Genomic DNA, 22,587 nt, shown 5'->3' with positions numbered 1-22,587 from the left:
AATCTTGGAATTATCCCTGTGGTTTTTAAAAATATCCATTAATTGGTTTTAAAAGAACACAAAAATCACCGTAGAACACGTGACAACACAATCACCAGGACTCAGGCCGCCTGGTACAACAAACGGAAAAACAGTCAAAGGCCTAAAACTTCAGAAAACAAGAACAGCAGTCTGCAAAATCAGGGCAAAAACACTTTTAATTTCCATCTGAATATTTACAACATACACGACAATAGGGTAAGATTTTAAGGGAAAACATCAGCACTATGAATATAACACCTGTAGCCTAATTTCGAGAACAAAGACGCCTGTTTAAAATGCCATTGGTTTTTACAACAGAAGGTACTTTCTGTCTTATAGATCTAAATTGTCTGCTACGCTACAAGTGAAAACACCTTGTGTAACAACCTTTTGCATTTTAAACTCTGAATTTTGATTCTCATACTCCTGACCTGTCTCTTGTTATGTGAAAAGACTTTCTGTGAATGAAAGAGTCTCATGCCTACGTAGTATCTCCTTATATTATCAAAAAGCAAAGTCAGAAAATGCAAACGATATACAAAAGGCACTGAAGTCAGCAGAAGCGCTGCTGGTTTTTCACTTGGATGTGACGCTGGAGCACTCAGAATGCCGTGTGTGTGAGCAGTGGCGTGGAGCACCTGGAAGGAACCAGCCCTCAGCATGTGGCCTGGCCTTGGGTGTCAGCCGCGGCACAGGGTGCACACACGCCCTGCGGAGGTTAAGGTCCAGGGGAGGCCAAACTAAACCACACTCAGGTAACCGAACCGGGACTCAACCCTGTCAAAAACACTCTAGTTTCCACACTAAAATGCGACTCTCTCATAAAGGAAATCCAACCGAAAGGAATCCTAAAATGTGGGATAACTTCAGAACCAGGGGCCAAATGCAGAGCGTCCCACGACCCCCCTCCCCCCATGGCAACGGCACGAAGTACACTGACAGGTGACAGTGAAAAGGAAACGCACCTTAGTGGTGGCGGCTGCGTCTCGTGACTATTCACGTGAGTTCCAATGGCTACAAGACTTTTTCCAAGAGGAAAGCTAGTTTTATCTTTCGGTCACTAATTTAAATGTTTTTAATGACCCCACTGTAAGTATCGCTGCAAGTCTAAGCCGGTCAAAGCTCATTTACCCCGACACCATCTTTTCAATTTGTCTCGCCAACTGGCATCAAGTGGCAAGAAGAGGATTTTTCAACTAAAAAATCAAAGACTCTCCCAGAAAAGGAAAACGTCACAAAGTTCATCTGTTTCACTCAGAACTGAGTTGGAGCGCTGCCGCCGCTGCCGCCACGGCCAAACCTGACTCGGGGTCGCACTCGGATTTCACAGTGACCACGAGTGCCCTGGTACCCATCGGTCACACGCGCACCCAGGAATGGAGACCTGAAGCCTGTCAGTGAAGGCCTGACAGTGAAGACCACAGTGAAGGCCTGACAGTGAAGACCACGGTGAAGGCCTTCGGAACGTCTGTGTCTGAGTTTGCTCTCATCTTCTAAAATATCGGAAATCTGAACTTTATACAGAACATCCACATTTTCCAAAAATTTTTTACTCTCAAAATGAGGATTAATAAATTAATCAGATTATGTTCTTTTCTGTGAACTTTAGCAATAAACACATTACCCTTCTTTCTTTAAAAACGACCCGAGGGCCCCGGAGCGCACGCCAGCTCTCCGGGGCTGCCAGCTGGGCCAGGCGCACCACCCCCCATTGGCAGGGCTGTAGCGCCCCGGGCTGCCCACGCCAGGGGAGTGCGGGCCGGGCTTCCTGGGGCTGCCCCTCACGGGGCCACTCCTCCCTGGGCTGCAGCTCTGTGGGCGACCAACCTCTGGCAGCTGAGACGTCATCTTCCCTTTTACCGCAGGGCTCGGCCAACTGAGGGAACCAAGAAAAGTGTGTCAGCACGGACGGAGAGATGGGCCAGGGGGCAGAGGTCACGGCGGGACTTCGGCTCCTGCCGAGCCCCGAGGGACGGCTGCCACTCCAAGGAGAGGCCCCTTGGACCTCAGGACCATAGGCCCTGAAGACGAAGAGCCACCGAGTTCCGACAGGAGCTCACGCAGCCCTGACCGGAGTCCCGGGGGCGTCCGCCCCGCACCCCTCACTTGCAGCAGCAGCTCTCCACCCCTCTGCGGCCCTTGCCTCTGAGGTTGGGGGCGCGCCACGCTAGCCTGGTGGCAGCTGTGCCCGAGTCCGCAGCGAGCCAGCACATGCCGAGTCGGGCAGGATATCCCGGAAACCACCCACGGTGCCGCGAGGCAGCCTGTCCCGGGCCCCACCGGTACCTCTGCCTGTCAGAGGGCGAGTAGCGCAGGACGGCGCTTCTCCACCTGTGCACGGCGGGGTACTGCCGTGGGTCCACGTCGGCACACTCCAGGGCTGCCAGAACGTCCCGGTCCAGTTTTGACGGCTCCTCTCTAGGAGGCAGAAAAAAAGGGGGGGCGGAGATGCTGTGACCACAGACACAGACGCCGGCACCACTGCATTCTCAAGACCTCAGCACAGGACAGAACGCCGTGCAGACACACGTCACCGCAGCCCATCACCGCCACCTCAACGTTAGCTAGCTGTGGGGGCTGCCGAGGCTACGGCAGCGGAGAGGACGTGCTGACCCTGCTGTGAAAACGCAGTCCTGCTATTTCCCTTTGCAAGAACACAGCGTCACCGGTGAGCACACGCTTATCTGACAGCATCACCCGCGAGCACACGCCCCAGTCTTACAGTGTCACACATGAGTAGCACCCCCCCGCGATTCATACCCAAAAAGGAAGAGCCTCTGGACGGGCTCCCTCGTGCTGGGGGCCTCCAAGGGCTCTGTGGACACAGAGCTGCAGCCGTGCTGGGGCTCGCGCCCAGGACTGGAGGGACTCAGGCATGTTTTAGCGATTCCCGCCGACATGTCACTGTCTGTCCTTATTTGGCTGCTGCCGAGTCTGTCAGCATCAGGAGGTCCTAACAGGTCTCTTTCCACTGCATCTATTCTTGACGTCAGGGCCTCCTCGTCTCCAGTTTGCACGGTGTGATTTGGTGCCTTAGGACAGCTACTTCCTCGAGTCTGCAAACCGAGTTTACCGAACTCGGCAGTCAGGCCGGGGACAGGCGACACGAGGGCGCCCGCCGCGCTCAGGGCCTCCGGTCTCTCCCCACCCAGAGTCTCGCCACTGCTCGGGGGGCCGCAAAACCCGTTCCTGCTGCTGTGGGGACTGGCTGGCGCCGAGGCCTCTATGCGGTCTGTCCTCTGCTCCGAGGGAAAGATGCTGCACCCCAAATCTCTGCAAGCACCGACTGCGGGCGGGGTGTTGTTTCGGGCTGTGTTCTGCCTATTTTTCACCTCCTCCAGGCTCATGTCATCACCCTCGTCCAGAAACGCCCCCACGGAGACGGAATTGCTGCCCTTCCTGCGACAGCCTGGGAGGGAGGGAACGAGAGGGAGCAGCCCTTCAGGGCATGGCTGGGAGTCCGCGGGGCGCACTCCGCTCAGCCGCACGCCCCTTCTCAAAGTCTCCTGCTCAGAGACTGCTCCGGAAAGAGCGAGCAAGACCCTGCGAACGGGTCCGAGCCTGTGGGCCCAGCTCCCCCAATGAGGGCCAAAAGACGGGAAGGAGGGGCCAAGGTCAAGAGCAGGCCCCCGTCCCATCTGCTGGGACGTCGGGGCGCAAAAGGGAGCAACAGGCATTTGTGTGTTCGCAGGGACCAGCACTTGGTCCGCAGTTGCAGGATGGGGTCTGGGTCCCAGGAGCGCTCAGCCACCCGTGTCCTCACCGAAAGCACAGGTGTTCTGAAGACAGGCCTCGTTTCCTCCCCCGTCTCGTTGGGCCTTCCCGCCCACTTCCTGCTGCGCCAGATACTCCTCCAGCCTCCGCAGGCCCTCGTGGGAAGACAGATCGACAAAGCAGCCCAGAAAGTCCCAGTACTCGACCCAGGGGTACCCTAGCTCGTGAGCCAGCTCCCTGCGAGGACAAAGCACATGCGATCAGCTGGGAAATGGGAACAAAAACACAGAACTGCTGTCACGGGAAACAGCAATTTAGTGCTGGAATCTTGGTTACGATTTTATTTTATCCTGAACTGGGGACTAAATCGGTTCTCTCCGTTTCCTAAAGCAGTGCTTGCCCGACAGGGTGAAGCCGAGCAGTTCACTCACCGACCTGTCACGATGGAGTGAACCAGCCATGGGGACAGAGGGGGACCTCAAACCGACAGACCTCAGAGGTAAAAGGTCAAACAGCAAAACACAACGGACCTTTAGGTTTTCATGAAAGAATCACATAAAGTTAGATGTGATTCTGGTTTTGGGCAGGCACAAAGAAAATTTAGAAGGCCTTTTCGGGTTCAAGTTGTAAACCCAAAAGTGGGCACATTATTTTCAGAAAAAATTCTAAAACAATTCAGTGATGCTTTATTTGATTACACTGTAATTTAGCTTCTCGACTGTAGAAAATATGCTTTTCAGAGTTTTTTTTAAAACAGTTTCTAGCTACACCTGAGTCTCGTGTTCTATTTCCTTCTGCATTGTCAAGCACCCAACGGAAGGCACCTCATTTGTGACACTGTCACATCCCTCAGACACAGGCTGCATGACTGCCCTTCCCTTGGGAGGACTGAGGCATGTGTGTGGGTGCAAGGCTTCAGACCCTCAGGAAAAAGCTGCAACACTCTAGGAACTAGCACTCCGAAGGCGCAGTGCTTAGAGTTCCCGCCCCAGTCCACACAAGAGCACAGCACGCAGAATGACTTCAGCGCTCAGCTCATCAGCCCTGCGATGCCCTGCCAGTACCTTCCCACTCTCTCGATGCCTCTTTCCGGATCTGATTTCCTGACACTGTGAAAGAAGCCTGCTTTCTCTCGAGGCGGCGTTTTCCAGAGTCTGCGAAAATCTTCTGCCTGTGGAGAGAAAAAATGTTGGGCTCCGCTGTGAATCCGAGTTGCCAGGCAAATGAAAAGTAGAAGCAGCATCGCAGTCACCTGGGCGCCCGGCATTCCCCCTCACTCCCCAACGCACTCCAGGCAACATGCCTGCCTGGCCGGGAGCTGAGACCCGGGGGCCGCAGAATGCCTGAGGTGACGGGGGCGAGGAAGAGTGAGCGGCCTTTCTCTCTTCCTGCAGCCCCGGCTGGGCAGTGAGGGCCAGAGCTGCCCCAGGAGACCCCAAGGAACACAATACAGAGCTACCACCAACAGAGCCTCAGTCATTGTCCCATCACGCGTAAGAAAAAAACGTTTTTAAGTTGCTCTTACTAGAGTTTCATGTTTCATGCAGCATCTAATCCTAAATGGTATCGCTTATTTCTGAAGATGTTTTTATAGCTGCAGGTAACTACCTAAAATTTTTTCCACAAGAAAAAAAATTACATACAGTTCGAAGTATGAAACATCTCAGTCTAGAATATGAACTTCAGAATTTGCTAACGGAAGTTCTGTAGTGACAAGTCCAAGAATATTGGAAAGGACAGCCCAGCTAGATTGGCAAGGGCCAGTGAGATGGGCCATCAACACTAACGAGAGAACTGGGTGACGATGACATAGGGAGGGTTAGCCCAGGGAAATGTCGCTTCTTTGAAGCATGCACTCATTACCACATCTGCCCTGGCTAGCAAGTGAGGAACACGTCAAGACACTTGTATCTCCAGCAAGCATTTTGAGCCTTGTCACTAACTCGCTGGGGTCTCCTGAGACCTGGTCTCGAAGACCAAGCACAACGAAGAGGCTGGCACACCCAGCACTCGGTGGGGACAGCCAGAGGCTGGTCGTAGAAGCCCCCACAGCAGCTCACCTTGGCTGGACTCAGGGGCCCCGCGAAGGCGCTGAGGGTCAGAACGGGGTCTCTGGGGCCGCCCGCTCCATGGCTGGTGTGAGAGGCCTCAGCCGTCTGGTCTGAAGACCACAGCTCCCCGATCACCGGGGAGGACGTGTCCTCGGCTCTCAGGAGCGGCACGTAGAAGTGGCCTGGAAGGAGGACACACGCCAGGGCTACAGGCACCGGCTTCGACGGCCGCTCCCCGCGGTGGGGGTGCGCGGCACCCAGTGAACAGCCTGCGGGACAGCGCGCTCCTCACGGCACGGGCCTTGCGAGCGATGCCGTGAGGGAGGCGAGAAGGCCGGAAGGCAGGGCTGAACCCCACACCCCTCCTCTAAGGGGCCCCACACCCCTCGTCTGCTGGGAGAAAAGAAAGGAAAAAAGGAGAGAAGGTGGGCAACGAACAGCTCCTCACCCCCAGGCACTCAGAAGGACCGAGAGGTGGGACCTGCGCGAATGAGACCAGCGCACGGCAGGAGCCTGAGCACCGCGTGCCTGAGCACCGTGGAGCTGACATCCGACCCCGGCCCTTTTGTACGCTCCAATGTGACATCACTGAGCACACGTTGCTAAGAGGCCTGGGATCACAAAACCCTCTATGTGAAATCCAGAAAGCGCATAGGCAGTGCAGTGAGGCCATGGAAGGGGCAGCAGGGACGTTCAGGGGACAGTGCACAGCCAGGGTGTCATGTCCCAATCAAACCATTTACAAAGGCAGGAGGTGGCAGCAGCATCTGCTGACTCCTGCTTTAAATGGAGACCAACAGGGATTTGGATCAGAAAGGACACTCAGAGAAGAAAGGTATTTGCTGCAACGTCAAGCGGGCCGACCAGCCCTCTGGCTACAAGCGACAAGGGCAGGCACTTTTGCTGCCATCCTCTGAAACTCCCAGGAAACAACAGAGGAAGACGGTGGCAAAGGCGTGTTCTGAAACCAGCCATATTCACAGTCCCGAAGCCAGAGCCCACACGCTCCTGCCAAGAGGAGCGAGGCCCCAGGGAGTGGCAGTGGGCCTCCCGACCTGAGCAGCAAGGTCACGGTGTGGCCGCTCGAGGGCCAGGGGAACAGCCCCGCTTTGCCCAGGAGCTTGGGCGTGGCCCCTCCATTTGCTTCTGTCTGAGAAGGGAACAGATACACCGGCTGCGGGAGCGGCCCCAGAGGTTAAGGGGTGAGGGCAACTTGGTCTCCCACAGAAGGTCAAGGTTCAAAGGAGAAAGTGCACGAAAACGCAGGGACTGGGGTGGGAGGCCAGGAAGCAGGGTGACCTGAGGCCTTCTGAGCAGGGCTGACCGGCGACCCTCCGCTTTGCTCCCAGAGCACAGCCAGGGCCTCCCCAACAAGGGACCCCAACGTCCAGGCACGACGCCTACCTTACCCTTTAAATATTCTCTAATCCGCTCCTTCAGTTCCACGGATTTATTTTTGCTTCTTTCGCAAATGACCTATTTAGGAAAAAAGTGAACACTGTATCTTAATTTTCTAATCAATAAGATTTTATAAAAGCAAGTTTTAAAGTCAACCATACAAGGACAGTCAGTATCTAACACTGAACATTTCATAAAACCCACAATCAAAAAACATGTGTTGAAGAATATAATCTTCCTTCTAGAATGTTTTGGACCAGCTTAAGAGACCACGACGAGAAGAAAAACTCTGAGAGGGTGGGTGAATTCGTCTTCTTTCTTCATGCTATTCGACACTTTCTGCTTTTCTGCAAAGGAAAGGGACCCTGCTGCACACTACCGGGTCAGCAGGCGACAGACACGCTCGCACTTCTCGTGAGTCCCGCTGCCCGGGAGCTGCTGCCGTCTGGCGGCTGGAAACAGAACGCCCGTCTAGCACGAAAGCAAATGTTTCCTTTTTGCAAATACAGGAATCAACTTTGTTAGCCCTTGAAGAATTGTAGTGACAAGAACGTTTCTGCTAGAAAATAAAAAGCCAATGTTCTTTAAATAAAGAAAGAATCACAAAATTACCATCTCCTACCAGCCTGAGAAACAAAATGCAACACAATTGTACAGTATATCCTGTGAATAGTGCAACTAAGTATTTAAGTCTGTAACTGACTGAGAGATGTCAAATGCTTAAAACATGTTACCAAATGGCACTGTATACTGAAAAAATGTACATACACATGTACACACAAAAAACCGAGTCAGATACATGCAAAATAACAGTAATTTCTGAGTTGTATAATTTTCTAAATTTTATTGTTTTGTTTATGTGTATTCTAAACTTTAAACAGGAAGTGGCACTACTTATGTAACCATAGCAACTACAGAAAAGAACCTATTTCCAAAGGGCAGGCAGGTCCAGGTCAGCTAACAGTTCTGATGGATGCTCAGTCCACCTCCCTCTCCCCTTCACAGGCACAGACGCCCCTCTGCCCTCTCTAAGGCACGTTTTGCTCAACTGCCAGTACAGATCATGACCAGGGCTGCTTCAAACGGTTTGTATGGGTCAGGTGAGAACAGATGGGAGGAGGGAGGAGCTTAGGACAGCACTTGGTGCACACGGAGCCGAACTTGTCAGCTGTTCAACATCACCACCACCACCATCACCGCCATCACCATCACCACCGCCATCACCACCACCACCATCGCCACCACCACCACCCACCACCATCTCCTCTGTTCTCTATGACTCTAGTCAACTGAGGTGTGTACAGAAGGAACTTGATAAAAAAACTGTGAGCTGTTAAGAACGACTGACCACCAATTTCGGGAAAATAAAATCTGCAAACTGGGACAGTTCCTTCTGTCCTGGCTGTACAGAAGCATCTCCTTCACAGAGAGCATCTTACTCGGCAGTCAGGGTTCTGAGGTGTGCCCATGAGGCAACCAACAAATTTACAGTCAAGAGTTACTTGTGACTTCACAGTGGCTAGGATCTTAACTGTAATTTTATATAGTTTCGTTTCTGACACTATACAGTAACAGCATTTTAATAGGTACTTACGTCTTCAGGTGTTTTATCATATTTATTCCGGGGGTGTTTTACAATCAAAGGGTGTGAAGATAGCACGTTGACCACATCTACATTCCCAAACTTACAAGCAAAATGCAGCGGTGTGTCGTAGCCCTAAGAGGCACAGAGGAAGAACACTGATTTCTAATTTACACCCTTTGTTTCCAAGGTTGCTATACAATGAAAACACATATTTTGAAAAAAACCCACAAAACCCTCAAAAACAAAAGGTCATAAAAAGACACTTTTCATAAATGAACAGTAACTAGCATGCTACTACGTGTTCACTTCATGCCAGGGCTTGAGCCCAGCACCATGCCCTAGTCACCATGTACCTAGTGCCTGGGGGCCCAGGTCTAATGGGGAGCTTACGACCGAGCCACGGCATGTCGCCTGCTCAGTAAACAGTGGATTCAATAATTCAGAGCCTCTACAACGTCTTATAATCACTGCTAAAAAGTGAAATAAGTAGATGAAGGCAACATCCAAAATAAAGCAATGTCTTTGAAATTGGTCTGTACTCAAAGAGAACTCTCGCCAGCAAATAGCACCATAAACTAGACCAGTGGTCCCCAACCTTTTTGGCACTAGGAACCGGTGCTCCTATGAGAATCTAAGGCCTGGCGATCCCAGGCGGAGCTGAGGCGGGGTTGCTGGCGCTGGGGAGCGGCTGCAGATACAGACGAAGCTTCGCTCGCCCGCCCGCCACTCACCTCCTGCTGTGCGGCCTGGTTCCTAACAGACCACGGGCTGGTGGCGGTCCAGGGGTAGGGGGCCCCTGAACCAGACTCTCCACTCCGGACTCTACAATGCTTCTCAATGCTCCACTCGCCTTTGGCGGTACCCTTCCCGGGCACCCCACAGCGGCACCTGTAACTGCTTCCTGCAGACCAGTGGGCTGAGGGCCCCAGTGCGCTCGAGCCCAAGAGCCGGGGAGCCGACCACCTCCAGGCGCCCTTGGTCAGATGGCCACGGGCTCCAATGTAGCCGTCCCCATGGGTCCCATTCACATCGACAGAGCCAGAAACGCGGCCGTGCAGTCCACCAGCTGCCCCCGCGGCCACGGCTGCCGTCTCCTCAGCTTCTCGCTAGGTGCCGAGACTCCGGATGGCCTCACTCCTGCACCCATGCGCTCAGCTCAGTGCACCCAGCAGGTGACCCGCATGGTCTTCTGCCAGGAGATGTCTCTAAGGCAGCCCTTGCCCCTGCTCCAGACTGCACCAAAACATTTTTAGCCTCTCTTGAGATTTTGGCTTTCACTGGGCCTCTCCTGACAAAGGCCGGGAGGCCAGTGTCCTTGGAGCAGCACTGTCTGGGCTGAGACCCACGTGCACTGCCTGGTGAGGCGACCACTAGTGTGAGGGGTCTTGTTTTCTAACCATCATTCTGAGCTCTCTGGGCTCCACGAACGTGTCCTCCCTGCCCCTCCACACGCACTGGCACGGTGCAGGGACATAGTACCTACTCCTCCAGGCACACCGTGAGACTGGCCGTGACCTCCGCCGGGGCAGGGACGAGGGCACACTCACTCACCACTTTGTCGGGTGTGTTCAGGTACAGGTCGAGGACGTAGCAGATGCGCTTCTGCAGCATGCCCGGGGCGTCATCCGGGTACATGAGCCGCATGAAGTCGGGGTCTTCCAGCGTCTCGAGGGTCAGCTGGCAGATGGAAGCCTGATTCTCCTTGGCAGCAACATGCATGACGTTGTACCTGCATCCCTCCTGAAGGAGAACCACAGATCCTGAGCTTCGTTTCTGTCACCCGGTCTCGATGCTCCCGACGCGGGAGGCAAGCTCACCTGCACGATGGTTGGGTTGTCCCCTGACCCGATCAGGTACCGGGGATTACTCCAGATGAGGTGGGAAAAGGCGTCTTCTTCTCCCTGCTCCACGGCCTTCCGCAGTTTGGCTGTGAGGTCTTGCGTGCGGGGGTTTTTGTAACTGTTCGCTCTCTCTCTGTTTACTGCTTCTGACTCAAGTGAATATAAGCCATCTGTTACGAGAGACGGAGTTAAGGAACATTTAATCTCACAAACATTTTCTCCTCAGCCCCTACGTGCTACACTGAGGGCGATAAAACTCTCTCCCAGAGGCTTACGATCTGGCTGGGAGTAACAAGAAACAATGACAGTACAGAAGGATCAAGTCCCAGCCTACAGTGGCGGCACCAATGCGCTGCTGTAGCACGTGAGCAAAGACTCGATGGGACTCCATCCGGGGAAAAGGCTTTGAGAAGGGGTGTTGAGCTCAGCCGGTGGAGGAGGGACAAGGACACGTGGCCGCCAGCACACCCAGAAGCCGTTCGAAGCACATGGAGCTTTCCCGCAAAGGCAGTGAGGCGCAAGGGACTTCTGCTGGTTTAATCACGACACCTGAGAAAGTGTGAGAGCCGGCTTCCTGAGGGAAATCGTCACAAACTGAGAAGACGGAAGCTGTATGCTTGAAATCACCCTGGTTTCCCTGTCAGGCCAAGTTAGGGAACAGAAGACAGGAGGCAGACGGGACTCTTGACTGGTGGCCAAATGTCCCCAAAGGGAGGGCCTTCCTCTGGAACCCCAGCAAGCCTAGAAGGACCACTGAGCTCCAAGAGGGGACAAGCCTGAGGTCGGGCCGACATTAAGGCCCCTCACGAGAGCAGTCTGTGGGAGTCGGAGTGGTCAGATGTCTGCCTAGACGGGTCCTGCGGGCAAGCCCAACTTCTGCCGAGTCGTCCGCTCAAAGCAGGTGGAGCTCCAGGTGGGAAATGGACTGGGCTCAGCATCGAAAAGGCCCTGAACCCGACGGGCAGCGGGGAGAGGGAAACAGCGGGTGAACAGAGTGGGCCACGGCAGACTCTCAGCCGCTTCTCCCACGGCCTCGTCAACTTCAAGGCCGAGAGTAGCTGACCGGCCTGCTCACCCCACTGCCTCCACCCTCATGGTCCCCACTCCTCCCAGAACTGACCCGCAACCCATCCTCTTCTGCTGCTCCCCAGAGGGGCCTTCCCTTCCTGGCAAACTGGACTTCTCTCAAAAGCGGAGAAAACGAATCGCCGTGTCAAGAGAGACGACACAAAATCCTGTGGGGAAACGTGACAGGACGCCCCGATGCGGGCTGCGGTTTACCTTGCAACCCATCGCTGCTGAAGACTGGCGCTATTTTCACAGGAGACAGTGGTAAAGAGGCTTTGCCTGGGGAAGGGAAATAATCACTAATTCCTCTAGCAAATTTCTCAGCATCTTCTCTGCTGGAAAAAGCTTTAAATCGGGAGCCTTTGATCATTTTGACAGCTTGCAATGCTTCCTTCTTATCTTCGTAAACATGAATCCTTTCTGTGTGGCAAGAGTAACAAAGGAAAGATAAGTCACTGGAGCCGTTGTCACTCACGCGCTCCTGAAGGCCCCATGTTTAACAGTAAATAGCTGCTATCCAGTCGTCTCATTTTCTTATTAATATTCCAAATTTTTAATTTTGAAGAAAAACGGCCTTACCTAGCTAAAAGAACACAATAAACTTGATTATCTATGTGTGTGAACATAAATAACATGATACATATTTTACACATGCATGTAATTTTATATACTATTCCATACTAAAAAATAAATTCATGGATTTTGATCTAAATAAAAATAACAAAAGAAAAGCAAGTTAAAAACTGTGAACGTGAAGAGAGAGTTCCAGACGGAGCCAAAGGCAGTGGCTGCACATGCCTCCTCTAGCGACCGCCCCACGATTACGACGAAGCTACAGAGCAACCAGTACGCGGGTCACCAGAGGTCTGGCTGAACAGAAGCCCTACAACTAGGTCACCTCGAATAACAGGCCACCTCAAAACAGCAGGAGGGGCAGACACAGAACGGCCCGGTCCCAGATCCACGTGTGGCATTCGAGAACCAGGAGGGCTGTCGTGGCTGCAGAGCCACTTCCCCCACCTGAGGAGCGAGGGGTCCCGGCCACACAGCAGGCTCCCCAGCCCAGGGGTCCAGTGTTGGGAAGAGAAGTCCCGGCCGCCTCCGGTGTGCGGCTGAGGGAGAGGAGGGCTGCAGGAAGCGGGGACCTTCCTCTTCGGGGCCCGCTGGCCTTACTCGCTGGTGGACTCGCCGCTCTGAGCTCCCGTGCCGGGGCAGCTGCTCAAGGGGCGCCAGGGACACGTGGGGAGGTGCTGAGTCGTCGGGCTTCGGGGCCAGGGCTGGAGGGGCGGTTTGCTCCTGGTCAGAGGTACAGGCAGAAGCCACTGGTCCTCTGTTGAGTACTACATGCTCCCCGCCTGCACATGCAGGCGACACAATCTGGATAACACAGGTCCCTTCGTCCAAGGGACTCCCTGAGACCCCGCCCTTCCCAACACGTGGGCCCATGCAAGCCACTTCCAGTGATTTCTTCCACACAAACAGACTGCCTTTGCTCTTGCTGCGAACGTTCATAAATCTCTCAAAGGCTCAGAAAATTCAAAGAGGCAGCATCTGGCCTCACTGCGCTCCGTACTCTTGCTGAGCAACCCCACGCCCTGCACTGGTGGCCGCCGGCCTCGGTTTCCGACCTGGCCCCTCGACGCACCTGTAAGCCCAGCACGCGTGGCAGCCATCTGTGGGTTGCTTGGTGACTCTTTTTTTTCCTCTTTCTTTAATCCCCCCACCACTTCCACCCCTGACCCATGGATGTTGCCGTTTCCCCTTAAGAACTGGATCTCTAAAGGCGGGTGTCCCCTCGCACATGCACGCGGCGTGCACCCCGGGTCTGGCACCCCTGGCGCACTCAGGGGGCCTGGCGCATGCGGGGTATGGCTCCACCTGGGGCGCAAACCCAGGACCTTCTGCGTGCAAAGCAGCCATGCTAACCACTATACTGTGGAGCCACCCCTGCTTGGTGACTCCTACCAGGTGGTCCTGGAGGTGCACAGGTTGCAGCTGAACCTGGCCTGCAGCTGGGCCCCTCCCAGGTCTGTGCCAAGGGGCCCCACAGGACACTACATAGAGCCACTCTACTAAGGCCGGGAGACTTAGGAGCCCTACCTAATACACAGAAGCAGACACAGGGAGGCAGCCAAAATGGGGAGACAAAGCAGCATGTTCCACATAAAAGAAAAGAACAAAGCTCCAGAAAAAGAATTCACCAAAATGGAGACAGCAGTCTACCAGATGCGGAGCTCAAAACACTGGTTCTGAGGATGTTCAAGAAACTTAGGGAAAGAGTATATGATCTCAGCGAAAACTTTAACAAAGAGATAAAACACACACATAATGAAGATGGAAAACATAATAGGGAGCCAGTCATAAATGAAGAATACAATATCTTAGATAAAGAGCACATCGGAGGGACTCAAGAGTGGATGAAATGGAGGATCGAATCAGTGACATAGTTGACGGGGTAGCAGAGGGCACTCGCCCAGAACGGCAACAAGAAAAAAGAATCCAACTAAATGAAGGTAGTTTAAGAAGCCTCTGGGACAACGTCAAGCATACCAACATCCACATCGCAGGGGTCCCAGAAGGAGACGAGAGAAAGGAACCGAAACCTATTTGAAGAAACGATGACAGAAAACTTCCCTAACTTGGTGACGGAAATAGACATACAACCCCAGGAAGCTCAGAGAGTCTCAAACAAGATGAACCCAAAGAGGCCCACACCAAGACACACCATAATTAAAACGCCAAGAGTTAAATTCAAAGACAGGATCTTAAAAACAGCAAGAGAAAAGCAATTAGTTACATACAAGGGAACGCCCATAAGACTGTGAGCAGATTTCTCAACAGAAACTTTGCAGGCCAGAGGGCTTGGCACAAAGAGGGCTTGGTAGAGTCATCTAGGACCTACGACCAAGATGACTCTACCCAGCAAAGCTATCATTTAGAATCGAGGACAGATAAAGAGCTTCCCAGACAAGAAAAAGTTAAAGGAGTTCATGACCACCAAGCCAGCATTACAGGAAATGTTGGAGGAACTTCTTTAAGAAAAAAAAATATGTATCGAAAGTCTAAATAAAGAATGGTAATAACTAAAACAAACAAATTAGAAAATTCTGATTATATAAGAACGGAACTTACAGAATAGAGAGCACATAAAAATATGAAAGATCCCACGTATGTGCTTATTCTCAGCTGGTCTGCCAAAGACCCTCTGAGCGCCAAGCCCAGGCCCCCGTGCGGCCCTGTTTCCTCTCCAACAACATGACAGAAACTATCACGAACCAGGAGAAACGTGCCAAGCCGCAGGCACCAGTGCGCATGGGTGGGAAAGAACTGCTCGCAGAAAGAAGGGGGTTCACAGAACAGCTACAGCAGATGATAAAAAACTTCAGTTCTCCTTAAAGAAGTTAAGGGCAAACAACACCTCTGGAATGGAAGAGGTGAGTGTGTTCACAAACCAAGGAACCGAGATCCACTGTGACAACTCTGACGTTCAGACATCTCTGGCAGCAAACACTTTCACCCTCACAGGCCACGCGGAGACCAAGCAGCTGACAGAAATGCTGCCCAGCATCTTACGCCAGCTTGGTGCAGACAGTCTGACCAGTTTACGGAGACTGGCTGAAGCTCTGCCCCAACAATCTGCAGGTGGAAAAGCACCCCTAGCTACCGGAGAGGATGACGAAGATGAAGTTCCAGACCTCGTGGAGAATTTTGATGAGGCTTCCAAGAATGAAGCAACCTGAACTGAGTCAACTTCCGAAGAAAATAAAACTTGAAGAAGTTACTGGGAGCTATTTTATATTACGACTGCTTTTAAAAATTTTTTCGTGGATCTGATAAAATCTCATCTGTATTATTAATTTCTAAGCCCAAGCCCCTTGGACACCACAGCTCTTTTCAGTTTTTGCTTATACACAAATCATTCTTTGCAGCTAATTAAGGTGAAGAAGCCTGGGAATAAAGTTTGAAACAAAGATCAATAAAATTCTTTGCCTGCTTAAAAAAAAAAAAAATATATATATATATACACACACACACACGCATACATACATACATATATATATATATATATATATTAAAGTTCTGTAGGGGAACGAGCATAAGTTCTGCATGAGACTCTCATATAGACATAAAATACAAACGACAGAACAGGAGAAAAAAATTTTAACTGCTATAACAGAAAAATGGTAATGCCCACTGCCCAGTAAAAACGGTCAATAGATATGACCAAGCAATTCATCAAATACATACATACGGAGTATAAGCACATAAAAGACGTATCGACCTAACACAAGATAGAGATTTCCCTTATTCAAGAGACATAAAGCGGAGTTCGATAACATGCAGAATGACTGACAGACAGAAACAAGATACCTGTTCTCCCTTTCTAGGTAGTTTGCTATACTGTAGACAGGATGGAAAAGTCACTCTCTCGTGCACGATGAATGGTAACACCTTTGGGAGGACGCTAGCTTTCAGTTTTAAAAATGCATACCTTCTGACCTGACACTTCCTACCATTTTTACTAAAATAAAAACGATACACACACACAAACACACACACAAAGGCAGTTATGGAATAGGGAAGAGAAAGAAATTTCACATTTCCTATACTGTGTGTATATATATATTTTTGAAAAGCACCTTTTATACTAACAGAGATTAAAAACAAAAGTAAATTGCATCATGACCATTTCCAGTGTCATTACATCTTCTCTAAAAAGTTCTGTGGTTGAATAACATTCCATTCTACTCAAGAGACATAACATGTCTAACTACTCTCCTATTTTGGGGCGCTGTCACAAATGATACGTAATAGTAACGACTGCGCAATCTCCGATACTCTAATCGACATCAAGTTTCCATTAGTTCTTTCCAATGCCATTTTGGTCTTGTTTCAAACTGCGATCCTTTGGCGTTGAAAATTATTCGTACCTTCACTGGCCATTTACATTCATTAACATAAAAGGTGGTCAGGTTATGTTGAAAAAGAAAAAAAGGAGGCAGATGGTTAGTTAAGAAACAGTGGCCAGCCAAAATATTTGTAAGTGAAGTACACCTCACAGAATCCAATTTTCTTAATTTAAAAAAATCCACAGATTTTAAAAAAATTTTAGGTGAGTTCTACATAAAAATGCCAATATTGGTTACTTTGGATGGAGTCTGCTGATTAAATGATTCTTTCGTCTCTGTCGTCTGAGATTTTAAAATCGCCTCACCCCAGCTGTCCATGCGCGCTCCCGCCGCTCCCGATAAGAAACGCCGCTGGCGCCTGGTACGTTACCATTTCTCGCCGGGGCGTCCTCGTACGCAGGGCACACTCCGTAGTACAGAGGCGGCTCGGCAGAGGCCCGCACCATGGCTCTGTGGCCATTGACCTGAGCCACAGCACTGAAGGGCACTGGGCAGGTCTTTGACGTCAGGTCTTCTTCCTCTGGAGGATTCAAGCCCACGCCATAACCGAAATCCCGGTCTTCAGAAAAGCTGGGCTGCTCGGCCAGGCTCCCTACCACAGACTTCAAACTCCTTTGAGTGCCCTGGCTGAGCGTGGTGGCGCCTGCGCTGTCCTGGTCGAGAGGGTGTGAAGGCGGTGCTCCTCCATGCTCTAACAGAGCCTGAGCCAATTTTTTCTCGAAAATGAACCTTGTGGTCGAGGTGATAGGTCCACATTTCAATCCGGCTTTGACAATCTCTTTTCTGAGGTCGTCTGGATTCAGCAGTTTCAATCGCGCCAAGATAGCATCCATTGTCATTTCACCTAGGCCCAAAAACACAGAAATCAATTTGATGACTAAATACATCTTTTCTTACTTAAAAAAAAAAAAGTCTACGGCCATGCCACCCTGAACAAGCCCGATCCCGTCCGATCTCGCAAGCTGAGCAGGGTGGGGCCTGGTGAGTACCTGGATGGGAGACCACCTAGGAATACCAGGTGCTGTAGGCGTAAAAGATAAAAAATAAGGGATTGTAAGCTGACAAGGTCCTTGCAATCTGTGAGGTCAACCAAGGGCTGCCTCGCCTTCAAAAAAAAAAATAAAGAAAAGTGGCAAAAAGCTGGCTTCGAAGTTTCTTTTCAATCCAGTGTTTCTCGCAGTCTCTGGAGTCTATGAACTCCCTGAGAATTTTCATAAGCTTTTGTTGCCCAATCTAACGTAATATAAATAAAAATAAGCAGTATCTGGGTCACTTGGATAAGAATCTTACAACGCGGTACTATCACAGAAGGATCTCGCCAACGCGCTGGATAGACAGCGCACCGGGAAAGCAGGCACACTCCTGCATTGCTGTTCGGAGTGTAACTTGGAACAAATCCCAGGGAAGGCAACTGGACAATTTCCACCCCAACTCCAACTCCAGGTGGGAAATTCTGCAGCTTTAAAACAGAGGACCCACACAGATAGCTCTGGCAGTCACTTTGCTAATAGCAGCAATAAACATCTCATGTTGGTTTTGCGGAGCTTTCCACGTGCCTGGTTCTATCCTAAGCACCCCACATATACAGAGTTACTTAACAGTGGCAGTGTCTCCGTGGGGCATAGTTCACCCACACTTTACAGATGAAGAACCCAAAACATAGAGAAGCTCAGTAACTTGTGTAAGTCACACAGTTACCAAACAAATGGACTTGAACTGGAGCTTTTGAACGTGGACACATAGCAGTTAAGTCCACGGAGGACAAGTTTAAGCGTGGTGAGAATCGGGGGAGAAGGTAAGAAATGACGGGGCACAGACCACTGCTGAGCAATGGGGCCGGAGACGAGGGCCCACGTCAGAAGGGGTCTTAAATACGGAGGGATCAGATGCCATGGGAGGGGCTTGGGGGACTGCAGCCGGCCTGGGATTATAGCGAGATTTCCAATCTAGGTGTCTAGGAAGTGACTCTACCTGAGGCAGAGAGTAATGGAGAAAGAAATGGAGATTGAGGAACTGAGCATCAGAAACACCTATTGCACACCACGTGGGCACCTCAATTTTCAAGTCTGAGATTCAGAAGACAAGAAGTTCACAGTGGGAAAACAGATCTGGACATCGTTAGCACAGATGGTGGTTATGATACCAGGACACTAAACCAGGGCGACAAGGAGCAAACAAAGGCAGTGAGCCTGAAACGGAATCTGAGTGACATCAAGGACTAAGACAGGAAAACAAGAAAACATCAGACGTATTAATGCATCACTGAAACCAAGAGGAGGTGGTTTCGAGAGGTGTTTACAGATTAAATGATAAGACAGCCGGGATTGTCTTTACATTTACTCCAGTAGGAGAACAAAACAGAGGGGCTAGTGACAGGTACAAGAAGATTCAGAAAATATTCACGTCTGTTGTAGCTGGACGACGGGAACCAGGGTGCATCGTATCATCCTATCTGTGCATTCATTCTTTTTTGAAACACTTTATGATGCCACCTCTCCTCACCTGACTTCAATATTTCAAAAGTGGCTGTTATATATTTTCAAAGGAGATATTAGTCCTCTGAACAACGAACATATTGCACAGCCCCCTCTAAAGCTGCCGAAGAACCTGAAGGGGAGGCACCTAGGCGGATTCTCTGTGCACCTGGATATACAAGCAACAGAGGTGGCTCAGGAATAATGAACTGACAGGAAAGGCAAAGAGGTCAAAGCCACATGCAAGGCAAAGCTGAGAGGTGGGGAACACTGGGGCAGATGCTATGAATAAAAAGAGGAACTGAATCTGCTCCTGACAATATTCTATTTTTCATACTACTCCCGTGTCCTTACCCTAAAGCTATCTTTTTAATATGAGCTAGTGTGAAGGGGATTTTGTCCTTGCCATCAAGCAAACCCTAAATAGAACAATTACATTACATTATAACTGTGTGACTTTGGGCAAGTTATGTAACATCTAAGCTTCGGTTTCCTCATCTACAAAATGGACAAAACAGTTCTACTTCTTAGGCTATAATGAGAATTAGGTAAAATAATACACAGAAATTAACCATAAATGTCAGTTACAGCTATGATAGTTAAGCTATTAAGCGATTTAAGCTTATTAATCTTGTAGAATACAAGATTATTATTCTCGTAGAATAACGCTAGGAAGTCAACTTGGATAAAAACAAAAAAGTGCATTCTGTTATTGATATTCTCGCAGCAATGTGCAAGTATCTGCTGCCTGTGCGAAGCAAACAAAAGATGAAGCAGAAACGAGTGAGACCGGCTACTGCGGGGTGGGCTGGAGCTCCACAGGGAAAACGGACCGAGGGCCGGGGCGGGGGAGAGCGGCACTGCAGAATCTAACTGCTGTGACTCTTAGAAACATATTTGTGATTCCTACTCAAAAGACAAACAAAAGAGGCGGGGAGATTCCAAGTGGAAATGCAAACCAAATCATATGAGCTCAACCGCTTTACAAAGTAGTAACATAATAAATGCGGAGAGCCTACTAACTGGAAAACAGTATGTGACTACGAACTAAGGACAAAGACAAAAGCGGGGCACGCAGACACCGCACTACCATTGGAAAGTGTTTTCACAGTGGTGTCAGTTAGCAGTCCTGAGGCTATTTCACAGGCGCTCTAGGACTCCGCAAATAACTGGATAAACTATGGCTCATGAGAGCAGCTTCCTCACTAACGAAGAAGGAAGTTACAAATAAGGAGAGGGGGAGGCTAGAACATGGTTTAGCAAACTTTGTAACAGCAAGGAGGTACATTTGAAAGCTCTGAAAGCCATAAGGTCTCTCAAACGCTCAAAAAAGCTATAGATGAGAGTGTGGCTGTGTCCCAGTAAGACTTTAGTCAGAAATACTGGGGGCCAGATCTGGTCTTCAGGCCACGATTTCCTGACCCCTGGGCTAGAACTGGAAATATCTGAGTGACCTTGATTGAGAGATTGGTAGAGACACAGATAAGATAGAAGTACAAGATATTTGGGTCTGCAAATCGGATACTTTCTAGTCTCCTACAGTCGTGTTAATATGTAAGATACTAACATCAAGGAATATAACTGAATGGCATAGGATTTCTTTCACCCTTTATTTTGAAATAATTATAAACACAAGAAGTTGAAAAATAGTACAGAGATCACGTGCACCTATCACTCGACTTTCCTCAATGGCGACATCTTATACGCTGTGGTGCATGACCCAAGCCAAGTACAGCACAATAAACTAGCCCACGGGCGTTATCAGTATGAGTCATTCTCTTGCTGCCTCTGTACAAAATTCCATGAGCGTTTGCCACCCACATACCCACCGCCGATTCCTGAACTGTTCCACTGCCACGAAGACGTCCCTCCTGCTCTACCTTTATTCATAACCAATCTCCGCTCCGCTGTCCCCAAGCTCCACTGTCCCCAAACCTCAGCAACACTGATTTGCTCTCCATCGCGACACTTTCTCTTCCAGAATGCTAAGTGGAACACTTGCCCTTGAGACCTACCTAAGTTGCTGAGTGGGATCAACAGCAACTGTTTCACTGCTGGGTGGCATTCCATGGAACCAACATGCCAGTCTGTTTAAACACTCACTCCTCAAGAGACATCTGGGCTGTTTCCATTTCTTGGCAAGTAGAAATAAAGTAACAAAATCTTTATGGTTTCGAGTGAAAATAAGTTTTCATTTCTCTAGAATAGGTGCCCAGCAGTGCAGTGCAGGTTTAACTTTTTGAGAAAACTGCCAGATTTTCAGAGTGGCTGTACCTTTTAACATTTCCACCAGCAGTAGACGAAAACCCAGTTTCTCAGCAGTTAGTAATATTGGTATTTTTTATTTTAGCCATTCTAGTAGGCATCTAGTGATATCTCATTGCAGGTGTATTTTGTACTTGGCTACTGGCTGGTGGTGTTGGACACCTTTTCCCATGTGCTTCTCTGCTCTGTACTATTTTTGTAATTTTTATAAGTCTACAATGATTTCCAAGAGAAAAGATGAAATTTAAAAAGAAGTTTTTAATGAAAAAGACACTCCAAAGTCTAATTTCTTAGACCCATACCCTACTGGCCACATATATCCTTTAGCCTCAGCATATAGATAATTTTCAGCCTTGGTGTCCGTCTTGCACTGCGTTTTTAAGCAATGTTGACAGTGTCAGCATTAAGGTGCCACGCAGAACTTTCAGCAGCCCAGCAGAACGAGGGGCTAGCTGGACCTGGTGTCTGTAACACGCTGAACATTTCCAGCCGGCCTCTGCCTCCGTAGGTGTTACCTCCGCGAGAGCTGGGGCTTCCCCAGCCTCGAAGCCACCACGAGGGGTACGGCGTCGCTAAGGACCCTTTCGACCCTGAGAGTCCAAGGCCGTCAGTACTGCCTTCTGTTAACAAGGCTCCATCCTCCCAGCAGAGTGCTTGAGGGATTCCTGGTTACTCCCCAGGAAGATCCCAGACTGGCAGGCCAGGGGTGAAGGAACGTGGACGGAGGCGGCGGACGCGCGCAGGGCCCGGTGCCCCGCGCGCGGCACGGAGGAGCTGAGGACCGATGGCAGGACCGCGGGAGGGCGGCTTCCCTGTCCGGCCGCCACGGACACCGCCCGGGCTCCCTGCCTCCGGCCTGTCCGTCCGCCTGCACGCTGGGGACTCCAGGGCTTCAGTCCGGGTCTACTCCCAGGACACCGGAGCGAGGCTGGGAGCGGGGTCGAGCGGAAGGGAGCGGGGAGAGGGGAGGGCCTTACCGGGGTCGGGGGCCGGGTCCGCGGCCGCGCGGGGCGGCGGGGCGGGGCGCCCGCTCCGGCCCAGGCCCCACGGCCGCTTCTCCAGCCGCCGCACCAGCCAGCGCACCGCAATCAGCAGCACCGAGGCGCCCAGCAGCTCCCAGGCCAGCGCTGCCCACTCGGCGGCCGCCAGCCGCGGCCACAGCATCGCCACCGCCCGCCGGGCCTCAGCCGCCGTGGCCGCTGAGGAGACCCGCGCCCGTAGGACCCCGCGTCGCCGGCTGCCCGAGCCACTGCCTAACGG

The 22,587-nt window shown here is 50.9% G+C and overlaps 1 protein-coding gene and 2 pseudogenes across 2 annotated transcripts; 2 read left to right on the top strand and 1 right to left on the bottom strand.

Annotated features, from left to right (window-relative positions):
- Positions 1 to 179: 179 nt before the first annotated feature.
- On the bottom strand, positions 180 to 22,532 carry ANKLE2 (ankyrin repeat and LEM domain containing 2). Of its 2 annotated transcripts, none has more exons than XM_039879188.1 (14): positions 22,305 to 22,532; positions 16,959 to 17,432; positions 11,892 to 12,098; positions 10,587 to 10,780; positions 10,321 to 10,509; positions 8,779 to 8,901; positions 7,196 to 7,262; positions 5,796 to 5,968; positions 4,800 to 4,906; positions 3,785 to 3,972; positions 2,782 to 3,430; positions 2,308 to 2,439; positions 1,465 to 1,897; positions 180 to 1,420 (listed from the first exon to the last, which is right to left on the bottom strand). In XM_039879188.1, exons 1-13 carry the CDS (start codon positions 22,489 to 22,491, stop codon positions 1,642 to 1,644), a joined length of 2,946 nt encoding a protein of 981 aa, XP_039735122.1. In that variant the 5' UTR covers positions 22,492 to 22,532; the 3' UTR covers positions 180 to 1,420; positions 1,465 to 1,641. The 2 variants fall into 2 exon arrangements, with proteins under 2 accessions (XP_039735122.1, XP_039735123.1); XM_039879189.1 differs by lacking the exon at positions 22,305 to 22,532 and adding an exon at positions 21,078 to 21,666.
- Positions 14,934 to 15,664, top strand: LOC120615966 (transcription factor BTF3-like; annotated as a pseudogene).
- On the top strand, positions 17,500 to 17,618 carry LOC120616157 (uncharacterized; annotated as a pseudogene).
- Positions 22,533 to 22,587: the final 55 nt, after the last annotated feature.

This window comes from Pteropus medius, unplaced genomic scaffold (assembly GCF_902729225.1).
Source record: "Pteropus medius unplaced genomic scaffold, Ma_sr-lr_union100, whole genome shotgun sequence".
NCBI classification, from domain to species: domain Eukaryota; kingdom Metazoa; phylum Chordata; class Mammalia; order Chiroptera; family Pteropodidae; genus Pteropus; species Pteropus medius.
The sequence above is the reverse complement of the archived record's forward strand: the minus strand, read 5'-3'. Positions and strand labels throughout refer to the sequence as shown.